The following is a 13,319-nucleotide window of genomic DNA, read 5'->3' as shown; positions in this document are numbered from 1 at the left end:
AACTATAAAAAAAATGAAAAATTATCTCAAGAGACACAAAGTGACTACATTAACAACCAAAAAGACACAAAAACCAAAAAAACAGAGATAAAATTACCTCAAAAAGACACAAAATGACTACACTGACAACCTTAAAGACACGAAAGGACCACCCCCCCCAAAGCAAACTAGATAAAATTACCTCAAAGAAACACAAAACGACTATACAGACAACCACAAAGACACAAAATGACACCCTAAAAAAGGGATAAAATAACCACAGAGACATAAAAAGACTATATAGATGAGGAATATTTGGGCAGGGGCTTGCATTTGCATATCTGTGCCCGGGGGCCAATTGTCTTATTATCTGCCTCCGGGCAAGGGGTGTACTGTAATTGAGCCTAAAACCAGGCAAAAGCTAAGTTTCTGAAAAATGATCAGGGGTTGAAAATAAGTGGGGTTACACTGATGTCCCACGTTTCCAGTTATCTATGTTTTATTCAAACACAAAGCCAGTATCCATCATTAACCAAGCTATGGATGTCGTGCACGCTTAAATTTAATTTTTATAACTTTCTTTGAAAAGTCATATCATGTAAAAGTTTAAAAATGTGATTTCGTAAATGAGGTCCCTGAGGAATAGAAAGACGAGATGAAAAAGGCAGGCGAAATGATGGGTGTAGCACAAAAGGAACAGTGAGACAGAGAGTGAAACTGCAAGGGAGAGGTGCATGAAGACAAAAGACAACATGGCCGGTGCGAAAATTGTGTCAAGGAGGGTTTCCACCTTTTCAAAAAACAAGAGGACTGAAAGACTGGGACATGAGGCAAATGAGAAAGATGTAAATAAACATTACTGTATACAATGCTAAGCGAGAAAAAAGACAGAAGATACAAAGAGAAGGGGAGATGTGAGGCACAGCAGAGAATTATATTCAGAAAAAGAGTCGGACTATCTGAACTGAGCCGTTGCCTCCATCTCTGGGAGGTCTTTAGGGAGCTGGAGAGAGAGAGTGGTGAGAGAAGGGAAAGGGGGAAGAAAATGAGGTGCAGCTTTTAAAGAAGTGAAAGAGAACAAGACAGAAAGAGACGGGGAAACCGAAAAGAGCACCACTGAAACATGGCACTGAATACAGAAAATGGTGCAGCCTCTTCAGGTCTGGAGAAAAACAGAATCGAGGAGTGGGGAAGCAAGCGACACCATATTCAGCACATGAGGGAGTCGTGGGGGAAAAGCAGGGGCAGAGCAGAGAAAAGGATGACAAAGAAGGCACGAGGAGATGTCAGACACGGATAGGGGTCACTGATGCATGACTACACAGAGGCTATAAAGCCACAGCACAGTCTGCAGGGAGAGAGACTACCAATCAGCCGGAGAGGAAAACAAAGCAAAGAAGGGAACAGGAGTTGAAGAAATACAGAAAGAGGAGGAGAGATAAATATAACAGGAGCGGGGAAAAGGGCGAGGTGGCCAAGGTTGCAGACCCAGAGAGCGCTGTGGTCCCCCCAGACCACAGTGAAGAAAGAGTAAGAAATAAATGGCAACGTTTAGAAAGCACAGAAAAATGAGAAGAAGGGCACCAGGCACCAATGAAGCTGTCACCTCCAGGGAGCTGAGAGGGGGGAGAGTAGAGGCAGAGAAGAATAGAAAGAAATCTCAAAGGGAGGACTGAGAGAAAGAGAAGAACACAGCTAAGGACAGACACATGAAGGAGATGAGAAGAGAACAACAGATGGGAGAAAGACAACAGACATACAAAGCAGGCTGCAGTGACATGTCGCCTCCTGCTCAAGTTTTTTATCAACACAAAATAAGAGAACGAAGAGAAGAAACATTTTCTGCTATTATACACCTATTTAAAAAAATGACAATCAATTAGACAGTTATTAAATTAACCAAAAACCCAGTCAAAAAGATAAAATATGTTCGGATCTGTTTAACAAATAAGAAAATAACCAATAAATGAAATCTAGATAAAGAAAAATTATAGAAAATAAGCTGCTGAAAATGAAACTGAAACAGATAAGGATGATGAAAGGGAAAAAGGCAGACAAATAAAGGAACAAGGAGTCTGGTTCCACAGAAGCCATTATTCAAAGCCTCAAACACACAAACAAATACACACACAGCGTGCATGCAAACACACACCTACACACTCACTTGCACAACTCTTACATCTCATTACCTAAAAGAAATGTTTTGCTCAACTCTGGTCTCAATGTCACATCATGTCTCCGGGGAACAACTGCAGTTTGCAGTAAAACATCTCTTACATTTCATTTTAGGGGATGTTACGGGGATGTGGAAAGGAATTAGGAGCAAAACGGTACTAGGTGTTAGCATTTGTGTTTACTCACTTACAACTTTCCTTTCATATCATTTACTGCAGTCTAACACAGTCAGAAGCAATGCCGCTTTAATTGGAGGCATTATCTGAGTCGTCACACAAAGAGCATTGGCATTTAAGAGACTTCATCTCTTTCACACAGCAACTGAGAACCAGCAAGCTGTTCATTGTTCAATTCAAGGCCATTTCACTCATTCAATGTGTTTACAGTAAACACGTCTTGGTATCATTCTTTTAATTCTTGCTCGAGCTATTCTTTGGTGCGTTTGCAAACACCTTTTCTGAAATGGCATCATCAGCTTGTGTGCTGCTCTGAACAAGGTTTGCTTAACTCAAGAAAAAAGCAAATCTATTAGGGATGGATCTTGTTTAAAGTTATTGATGTTTAAGGTAAATGAAAAAACAGAGGGAGAGGGTGTAGGAAAAAGAGAGAGAAACTAAGCATAAACTAAATTGTATCTGTCAGTTAAAGCCAGTGATTCCTGAGAAATAAATGCATTTTTCTCCATAAATTCAAAATTTTCTTTGATTCTTTAAAACACCTAGTAACTGCCACATAAAGTCAGCCTCTTAACAGATATTGAAAATGTGACAGAATCCCCACACATAACAGCATATAATAGTAAAATCAGCAGTTTTGTTTCTTTAGTGTGTTGAGAGCAACGATTTTGCCAAAAACAGAACACCACACGCTAACAGACTGCACTCGCGGAGTCCCTACGGTCTGAAGCGGAAATCTGGCAAATCTCTTCCAATCAAAAAAAAACTCAAGAGTAAGTAAACAAACATGACAATGGAAAGGAGTGTTACGGATGTTGTGCAATAAAACAACATTTCTATGTCAAAAAAACAAATGAACAAGACAAACTTGGATATATATCTTATGTTTGATTACCTCCAACTCCACTATAACTCAAACAGAACTCAAAATCTGCCATTTCGGAGAAACGCACTGTCGGAGATCCAGGCTGTCGGATATAATCATGATGCTAACATCTGTTAAAGCACAACAAAGTAATTCCCATTATGTGCTATCACTGAGCTCACAGACTAAACGCCAGTAAATCGCCACATGGTTGTTGACAGTATATATATATATATATATATATATATATATATAATTATTATTATTTTCTTCATGTTTATTGCATTTTTTCCCATATAAATACAGAACACAGAACAGCTCAGACATGACATGACGACAAAAAAAGGATAGAAAAAAGACAAAGAATAAAATAAAATAAAAAATGTATAAATGTGAATATGAATATAGTGAGCATGTGGATGTTTTGCCACAGCAAAAGTACGACTTGAGAAACCCCTGTAATACTGAAGAACAGTGTAGGTCCAATGAGAACCAAGTAAGAATCCCAGGCTTTATAGGAAGACACTGAGTTATATTTTAGATGTTGATTTAGACAAATCAAAAGACCAGACCTTATTTACTCATAACAAACAGCTTTTACAAAGCATTATCAACAGTTCTGTTCAACACTTCAGCTGACATCATTGCTGGGAAACTGACAGGAACAACAGAGTTTACAGGGGCGTCATGTAGCTCTGTCTGTGGTGCAAGAGTGTGCGCGCGTGTGTATTTGCATACCATACTGGCAGGAGCCAGAAGCAGGGTCTGACTGGGAAAGCAGACACACACTGAGTTTCTGTAGAAAACCACAGCAAGATGTATTCAGGTTTGGGTGCCTGAAAAAAAATGGTAAGAGGGAGAAATACAGAGTCAAAGAAAATCTGCACGAAAACATAGAAAAGACAGAGAGAGAGAGAGAGCAGGATATAAAGAAAGAACGAGGGTATCTGAGACAAACAGAGCACAAATCCTCCATAATGCACGGTCAAAACAGTCAGGAGTGAACTGAGAGACATAGGACAGGATGTGCCTTGACTAAGTCTTTTCAAATATGAAACCCAAGCGCGGCATGGTTCAGTTTCATTACAGCTCAGAGCAGGGGGGCCTAAAGCCTACTGAGTCAACCACGTCCATGACCACAAAAACATACACACTCTAACACACACACAAACGCAAACGCACATATGCTTTCACATATGCAATCTAAACACACACAGCAATCTTTGAAGCTGCAGATCTGTTGCTCTGAGACAGACACGCTGCTGAGACGACTCGCTTATTGGAAGAAAAAAAGTAGATGGATTGACTCAGAAATGACAGATGCCTCCGTCAAATTATCTGTCTCATTGTTCAATGTGCTCCGAAAGTGAAAGATAATAAGAACTCAACTTTCTGAGCCACCGTGGTTTAACACACACACTCAGTTACACTTTATAGACAGCAGTGCTTTGTTAATTGCTGTGTGTGTGTGTGTGTCCTCAGGTTATCCTGTTACACTGTACCTGTTCCCTGCACAGAGGAGCCCTTTGTGTTCCAGAGCCAGCCGGTAGAAACCTGAGGACGCTGCAGGGAAGAGGAGGTGAAGAGGAGAATAAAGTAAGGATGAGACAGTAAGAGCTGAGGAAGAGGAGAAAGATGGTGATAAAAATACCACTTATGTAACACCTTTCGAAACAAAAGTTACACAGCAGAGAGACAGCTGTCATCTGTGTTCCAGAAATCAGCCTTGTGAATCAGGCCACGTTTAGATGAGAACGGCCCTACTAAAAATGGAAAACTCTTAACTTTGCATTTTTAAAAAATATCCGTGTTCATATGATAAAATTGTGAGAATGATCCTCGCATTTGCAAATTAGCAAAAGCAACAAAAAACGCTGTAGTTTGCATGCCAGGCCAGTATTTGGCAGGATAAATTTGCAATGACACACAATAGAAGAACACCAAGCACATGCGTGAAGTGCGGCCGTGACTTGACTGTTCTCACAGGATCCGAGCATTGCCAGTTTACACGGTGACAAAAGTTTGCGTTTTCAGGCCCCCAAACGTTGTTGTGTGAACATAATGTCAACCACAACAAAAGTTCAATGTTTCAAACCTTCAGGTGTCCAGGTGTTCTTGAGATATTGCATTCACAAGAATGACAAAACCAAAGTCAGAGTAACCTTGAACTTTGACCTCCTAAATCTTATTAGTTCATCATTGAGTCTATGTGGATGTTTGTGCCAAATTTAAAGACATTTTTTTCAAAGGCATTTTTGAGATATTGCATTCATGGGAATGGAATGGACAGGCTGAAAACCCCAAAACATAATGCCTCCAGCCATGGATATCGCCAACGCAGAGGCAAAAAAACATGCTTTGTGAGGTCACAGTGACCTTGACCTTCGTTGTTGAGTCCATGTGGACTTTTTTGCCGAATTTGAGGAAATTCCACCAAGCTGTTCACATGTAATGAATGAGATGGATGCAAGGTCACAGCGACCTTGACCACAAAAATCGAATCAGTTCATCTTAATGTCCTCTCGAATGTTTGTGCCACACACACTAAAATCTAGTTATCTCATCCTTGATTCTAAGTGGATGTTTTGCCAAATTTGGTATGCTTGAGATATTAGGTTCACAAGAATGAGACATAAGAACTGGTGTTAACAGTCTCTAACACAAAAAAACAAAACAATATATTGTGTGACTTCAGCTAAAGAGAAGAGAATTTATACTCTTGCACAAAATATATAAATTCAATGACTTTCAATAACCTATGTCTTTTTTTTCAAAAACTTTGGGCCTTGATGCTTTTCATACATAAATACACAAACTTTCAAGGACATCATAGACTCGTAGGAACCGTGTTTCATATTTTAATTTCACATCCGTTTTCAAGCCTACACACACTAAATTCTAAAAATACTCTGAAGGATCAGGAGGGAAAGCTCATCAATTGGCAACACTGGAGGTATTAGGACAGCAGTTGTGTTTTAATTCTTTGGCGGGGGGGGGGCTACATTGTAAAGCTTTACTTAATGTCTTGGCTTAAGTGGTGCAGCGAAAGAGAGAGCGAGAGAGCTCCCCTCACTTATTGGAGGGAAGTTTCAATTTCATAAAGCTACTATCTCACTCTCTGGTGGATCTTTGCCAAGGTACAGCTCAGCCATATCAGCAGAAAACTGTTCTGCTTTGTGACCGCTTGCAGCATAGATATAAAGCTTAAGTTTCTTTTTAATGCCACCACACTGGTTTGTGTAGAGCCCCGAGGCAACGCGTTTCCTGTCAATAATTGAAGCTCATCATGTGGACTGCCAGATTTGGACAGATTGCTCTGTTTTTCCCCTACAGTGATATGAAATTCCATTAAGCAAACATTCAGGCGTTTAACCCCATCTTTGATGAGGGCAGCATCAACTGTTGCTGTTTCTTTAGGCTGCATAAAATTTTAGTTTTGTGAACATTTCCTAACAGAAACTGTTATGTGATAATGAAATTAAGTGTACTGCTCGTTGTATGATAAGCTGTTAACTGAACTTCATATTATAATTGGTTCTGTTTGTGCTTCTTTAATTAAGTTTAAGGCTTAAACTAATTGTATCATAAGAAGGGTACTTGACTGGCAAATCTGCAATTTAAAAAAAAACTGCAGGCGTTTTAGATATATGTTTGGTTAGTATAATTATGTTTTGTATTTCCAACATGTGGCATTTATTTATTTTTTTGCAGAGCATTAATGCCATTTCATTGTTTGCGATACTGCTGCTGTGCCTGTCACACACACATTGACAGGAATCATCATTTTACGCGGTTATTAACCGGTTTATTGACTGAGTTGAGCGATTTCTGTGTCCGCATGAACAGCACTGCAACGCAAACACGTGAGCAGCTTATACCCTGAGTGGAGTCCTGTCCTGCAGCACAGAGTAATGAGGACACTTATTTCAGACGCACAACGAAATTTAACACTCATATAGAACAGAAGACACAGATTATTATACTGCGTAACTGAGTTTTTTTTTTTAACTACTATACACAATAACGTGTCACAACTGCTGTCAAGAAGTCTGAGGCACACCGGGCTCTTTCTCACATAACACTCTGTGGTGCACGGTGTCTCTCTCTCTCCCTGACTCAAAAAACTCAGAGAACTTGTTGCTCCCTTATTGCACGGGTGAAGCTGCGACCCTGCCTGACGGTGAAGCCTTGAAAGACACAGCCTCTCTGTTACCTAAGCTCTGGGGTTTAAGGTGTCGATACAGTGTCTGTCAAATAACGGGGTGGCTGGGGCGTGACTTTAATTGAAAATATATATATAAAATACTAGCTTTCTAAGCATGTATTTTAAAAGTCCAGTTTTAGTCGGACTAACACAATAATTCAACTTTTTCTACCATCATGTAAACATACTGAGTATTGCTACACTCAACCAAGCAATGTGCCGGTGCAAAGGAGGGAACACACACACCGGCAGTTTGCTGCCATTAAACTAGGCGACAGAATGTATGGTACTAAAATAAATGTAATAAAATCAAAGCATGGGACACCTAATGCTGATTTGAGGTTATACAGTAACCAAACTTACCTAGCTTATTTGCAAAGACAGGCATGAGTGATGGGAGGAGGGTGAACTGGTAGGATAGGATGGAGTAGAAGTGCTGTAGGATCTGAGGGTTGGGTGCATGCTCACACATTCTCTAAACACACACAGAAAATTACAAATGACCAAAACACAAACTGAACAATTTCTTCTTGTCTGATTGATTTGTAGCCTGAATAAAACCAACTTTAGAAAAATGCAACATAATAAAACAATTAGTAGCACTACAGCGGAGATGCTGATCGATAGGCCCAAATGTCCACGAGTACACAAAACTAATGACGACGGCAGCTGTGTGGCTGTGCTTATTAATATGGTTATTTAGAGAAACAGCCAGAGAGAGCAAGGTGATCACTGCCATCAGTTTCTCAGAAAAGAAATGTGATGAATCTCAAGAGCATTTTCTCAAGTGTTTGGCTCTAGTGTGTGTGACAGAGAGATAGAAAGTTGAGATGAGGAGATAATGATTTGAATGTGTGCATCTGTGTGTGTGTTTGAGTGTGTGTGTATGTGCTTCCAGCGCTCACGATGACAGTGGGTATCCAGACAGCGTCACAGCAGCGCAGCAGACGATGACACAGGGACTCCAGTGAGTCCTGAGCTTGGCTGTGTTTAGATGGAGCTGTAAACGTGTTCTCCTTCAGAACAGGCTCTGATGCACACTCCTCAGACAACCTTGGACACAAACACATAAACTAAAACACTCCCACTCACATTAATACAAAAATTACATAAAAAACACAAGTACTGGTACACATGCATGTCAAGATTTTCAATGAATTACCAACGTCTGCTGTTGGACTTGAATTAATAATTTCAATGTCTTCACTAATATTCAATAACATTCAAATTTGGCATAACAACAAATTACTTTTGATTCAATATAATACTTTACAAATTGGCTTGATTTCTTTCAAAAACACAGGAAGAAGTCAATACCAACAAAAGAAGAAATTACACAAAAATGTGAAATAAATTACTAAAAAGTACAAGAAAATTACCTGAAAATTAGCAACAAAAAAAAGAAATGACTTAGAAAAAAGTAATCATTTTAAATATGTAACCATCATAATCCACTACCAATGCAAGACTTTTTTCACATAGCTTTATTTTTTATTCTAAATCTACTAATTTCTTGCAATTTGTGGAACATTTCAAGTTAATAACAAGTTGTTCAGTGCCTTTTCCCCCATGATTTTGAAAGAAATTAATAGGATTTTTTTTTCTTAACCAATATGAGAATACAAATCTTTATGGACATAAGATGAATTTAAGTGAAAGACTTAACAAACTACAAAAAAACGACCTTAGACTGTAGACTTTGTCTGCACATTAGTACGTCCATTTGTTCAGTCTCACGCTCCCAGTAATCCCATTTAAACTCCCTGAACAGGGGACTGGACAATGCGCTGACCTGCAGGCAGCCTGAAAACAGACCAGAGCCTGGAGCAGAAATCCTTTAGACCTGGAAGCCTGGCTGTTGGGGTCTGACCTCTTCAGGTTCCCCTGGGGGGGATGTGAGAGAGAGAGATGGGAAAACAAATGAAACAGGAACATGAGAAAAGAGCAGAGGAAAAGACGAGCAAATTGAATCACATCATATCAGTTCATAATGAAAATCATCATTTCATCACAGCATTGAATAGATTTGCTTAAGGGAATCATTAAAACAATTAAATTTCTCTATTAAGACAGACATTGTGATTAATTAAGATAGAATTCGTCCACATTTGAAATGATACTGGTGTCAGTACCCAACATCACCTCATTTAAGCACTTTCCTTTCTCTATAATAAAAACAAATTAGATTTTTGAAGAAGCTGCAGGGGAAATGCAGTGGACTAAAATGCAATTGTGCTCCTGTGGTCTTCTCTAATCACACATCGAGCTCAACTTCTGTCTCTGTCAGTTTGCTGTGCTTCTATGTGTATGTGTGTCTGCTCATCTAGCAGTGACTCAAGGCTATTCTAAATAATACAGAAAAGAAAAACGACCAGGACCCAAAACTACTGTGGCAGATTAGCGCTTCAGCGATAGTTTTGGCTCACTAGGAAACCAAGGGGAAGCAACTGGAGCGGCAAACGGAACTGCCAACAACAGTTGACCAAAGTGAAAAACAATTAAAAACCTGCAAAAACAACATTTTAAAAGTAAAACAACATTTGACACAGATGGATTTAACATGAATTGGTTCTTTGTAACAGCAACATAATTCTGTTGGTACCATGAAACAGGGTTCCCACAGCTTAAGGAAATTTAGACTTAAGATTGTTTTGGACTTTTTAATGCCTCTAGAAATGAAATTTGGGACAAAAACATGAGCTGATATCAGTTACACAGGGTTGGGGACCATTTTGCCCAAAATGTTCAATGTCACTTAAATCATTTTTCTATCCAGTGAAAATGTTAGATGGTACTTTAAATGTATAGAAAAAATTTTACAATTTCTAGATTGGCAAACATGGAAAACAAAAGCCACATGATATTATCAAACAGTATCTGTTTGGTTTATCTTAAAGAACGGTTGTATATTTGCTATTTTATTGGTTGTGGTAAATGTATACATGGTTGTTGGTTCCACTTCCTGATCTGCGAGACATTAATGTGAGAGGCATTTGGTAAACAATACAAAGACAAAGATGATACCAATTATTTAGAGATTTTACAATGCAACATCAGAAAAAGATTAATAATGTCCAACCATCCACGCCTGAGCATTTGTAAGACTTTTGAAAGAATGAAATGAGACATTGTAACACCAATTAAGGCCTTATTTTTTTAATTAATTAACACAATGCCTTTTACGAATCTGTGGAAATCCTGCTGAAAAGTACTAGGTTCACTATCCAACCCTAGTGATTAAGTGAAATATATTTCTTCTTTAATAACATGAATATATGCCAACCAGACATATCTCACTGACAGTCACATCACTGCTGCTGTTACAGGTGAGACGCTGCAGTCTTCAGACAGAAATCAGTATTCCTGTCTGAAACAGAAGGCAGCAGTAAGGGACAGCTATGAAAAATACAACAGAAAAAGACCTTCAAGGGATTGGACATGTCAATCACATGCTGTATGTACTGTTTGACATGTGCTAGATAGCATCAAAGGTAGAAAAAAAAAGACATCTCCTGAGAATCACCACAAGACAACGATTCAGACAGACTGCACAGACAGTTTTCTTCACTACCAGTTCTTGAATTTTGCATCTTTATTCTACATTTGTGCATCAAACATAAAGAATAACTAACTCACAGTGCTTCGGAGATTAGCAGGAGAGGGTAGGGACAGTCCAGAGAATCTGTTGGTGATGGCCTCAATTAATTCCTCCATCTTCCCGTATTGGACTGGTATGGATTGGTGGTTCAGTCTGGACAGTTCAGAGTGGCGACCGTTTATACAAAAAAAGAAACATCTAGAGAGTTACCTAATGTGCATTTCCATGTATGCATGTCCATGTATGCATGTCTGTGTGTGTGTCTAAAGCTACGCTCACACTGCAGGCCCAAGTGGCACAAATCAAATCCCCCCCCCATGTGACTGAAATGTGATTGATGTGTTACCAGTAAAAATCACAAGGAATGTGATCCCTTTGACTCAGATTTGGCCACTTTCATATGTGGTTCTAAACCAGAAAAAGAGAGATGATTTTTTAAAAAAATGTGACCTCATTCTGAACAGCCATGCAACCCGTGTTGGATGCAACATTAATGTCACTCTAGATCAACATTGTACTATAAAATTTAGAAAACTCCAGAAAAAAACTTGGGCTGATGAAGTTCACACTGCAGGCCTGAGTTTTCTTCATCAGCATCTGTTCATTTGTCTGTCTGCATCCATTTTTCTCCTTGATGGGTTGCTTAATCTGACATTGCATCTGTAAAGACTGATGAAGCCTTTCTTGTCATTCAGCCACTGCCTGTGCTCATTCTGTATAAAAATACTTCATAACGTTGACTTGCCTCTTTTTCTGCCCGTGGAGTCACTGCACAATAACTTAAAATTAAACAGTAAACGCTCACATCAGTGGCCTCCATGTTTATTATGGACCTCCTTGTTTATTTCTGTATAAACAGCGTACTGTGTGTGACCTCTTGTTCTTTTTCAGGGCATGCAAGCCACATCAGGGCCATGATGACCACTTCACATTGGAGTCTGATATTGGCTTCATTTTAAACGCTATCCCGTGATCTAGAAAAAAATCTGAATTCAGCACTAAGGCTTGCAGTGTGAATGTAGTGTAAATGAAAGGCAAAGTCTACAAGTGTCCTTGAAAAAGCACCTACATCATCTATCTACTATTCAGTCTGTGCGTCTCTGAGTCTGTGTGTTTATATTTATGTTTCATATGTGTCTTTACAGTAAGTGTGTTTGTGTATACCTGAACAGGGCAGAGGCAGCCGTGACAGCCTGTGTGGCTACTAGCAGGCAGGACGAGGAGACTCCACCTATCACAGCCTCTGAAACTGCCACAAACCCTGAACCACTGTGGAACAGACGCATGCTTGGTGGCTGCCTGTACACACACAAAAACAAAAGGCACCATCAAACAACAGTGTATGTTTTCAAAGATATATAAGTGCCACTGCAGTGTTTCCCCCTTGGATTTTTTTTCCAGCAGCAGTGCTGAAGTGCCTGAGTTTTATTTAGAAAAATATTTAGCACCTCCACAGACACAAAAAGGACTTTAGACACATATTTGTACACAGTTGTAGATGTCAAAAAATGTTTCATAAAATGTTGTCTGTACTCCATATGCTGTTACAATAGCTTTTGGGGGTAGATGTGATATTTTTGCCAAGTGTTTCAACCAATATTGTGATTCTAACATTGCTTGTAGAAACAACTGATTGCTGTTTACAAGCAGAACACAGATTCAAGCTACCTTCATAAAAATTGTATCAAAGTAGTTCAAAAGGTTTCTGAGTGATAACATCAAACCAGAAAAAAGTTTCAACCGCCTCCAGTCTTCACTAATCAACCTTGCGATCCCAGTCGCACAGTCAAAACTGCTCAAATCCTGGAGAAATGCAGATGACAAAGAGCTGGTATACGTTACGTAAAGATGCAATGCTGGTTGTGTGGGCACAATACGGGACAAAACAAAACTAAATGTAAACATTGTAAGAAACAGTGGAATGTATCGCAGACTTCACAGAAGGTTTCGGTGCAGAGTTTGTGTGTGGTGAGAGACGGTGTGTTTGCACTCGTGACAGGCAGGTGAGCTGGATGTCAGGTTAGCAATAAACTCTAAATGTAACAGTAGGCATGTTTCCATCACAGATTTGCGCAAAACTTGAGCGATATTTTCAAAATGTCAACAAAACACAATTGCGAGACAACTGCATTTCCATTAAGAAATGTTATGTGATTTCTCCTCTGGTGATATGGTGATGGATGTTCAAAACATTAGCAAGTTTATCTCTATTGCAGCCACCGCACTATTACATTCCAGTCAAAGGCAACGTAGGCGTGTTATACGAGCCCCTCATACGAGGAATTGGCCAGGTATAATGGATTTCTGGGAGGTGAGAGGTAA

The 13,319-nt window shown here is 39.3% G+C and overlaps 1 protein-coding gene across 6 annotated transcripts in view; it reads right to left on the bottom strand.

The window, feature by feature from the left end:
• mei1 (meiotic double-stranded break formation protein 1) overlaps nt 1-13,319 on the bottom strand; it is a 105,689-nt gene that overhangs the window by 41,864 nt on the left and 50,506 nt on the right. For all 6 annotated transcript variants that reach the window (XM_088091219.1, XM_088091215.1, XM_088091220.1 and 3 more), the window contains 7 exons: nt 12,162-12,296; nt 11,036-11,150; nt 9,192-9,283; nt 8,305-8,452; nt 7,763-7,874; nt 4,698-4,758; nt 3,934-4,031 (listed from right to left, as the gene is read on the bottom strand). In XM_088091219.1, coding sequence (XP_087947345.1) covers nt 3,934-4,031; nt 4,698-4,758; nt 7,763-7,874; nt 8,305-8,452; nt 9,192-9,283; nt 11,036-11,150; nt 12,162-12,296 — 761 coding nt within the window. The remainder of the gene's footprint in view (nt 1-3,933; nt 4,032-4,697; nt 4,759-7,762; nt 7,875-8,304; nt 8,453-9,191; nt 9,284-11,035; nt 11,151-12,161; nt 12,297-13,319) is intronic.

The sequence above is a fragment of the Plectropomus leopardus genome, chromosome 18 (genome assembly GCF_026936395.1).
Source record: "Plectropomus leopardus strain MGB_pleo_1.0 chromosome 18, ASM2693639v1, whole genome shotgun sequence".
Classification (NCBI taxonomy): domain Eukaryota; kingdom Metazoa; phylum Chordata; class Actinopteri; order Perciformes; family Serranidae; genus Plectropomus; species Plectropomus leopardus.
The sequence above is the reverse complement of the archived record's forward strand: the minus strand, read 5'-3'. Positions and strand labels throughout refer to the sequence as shown.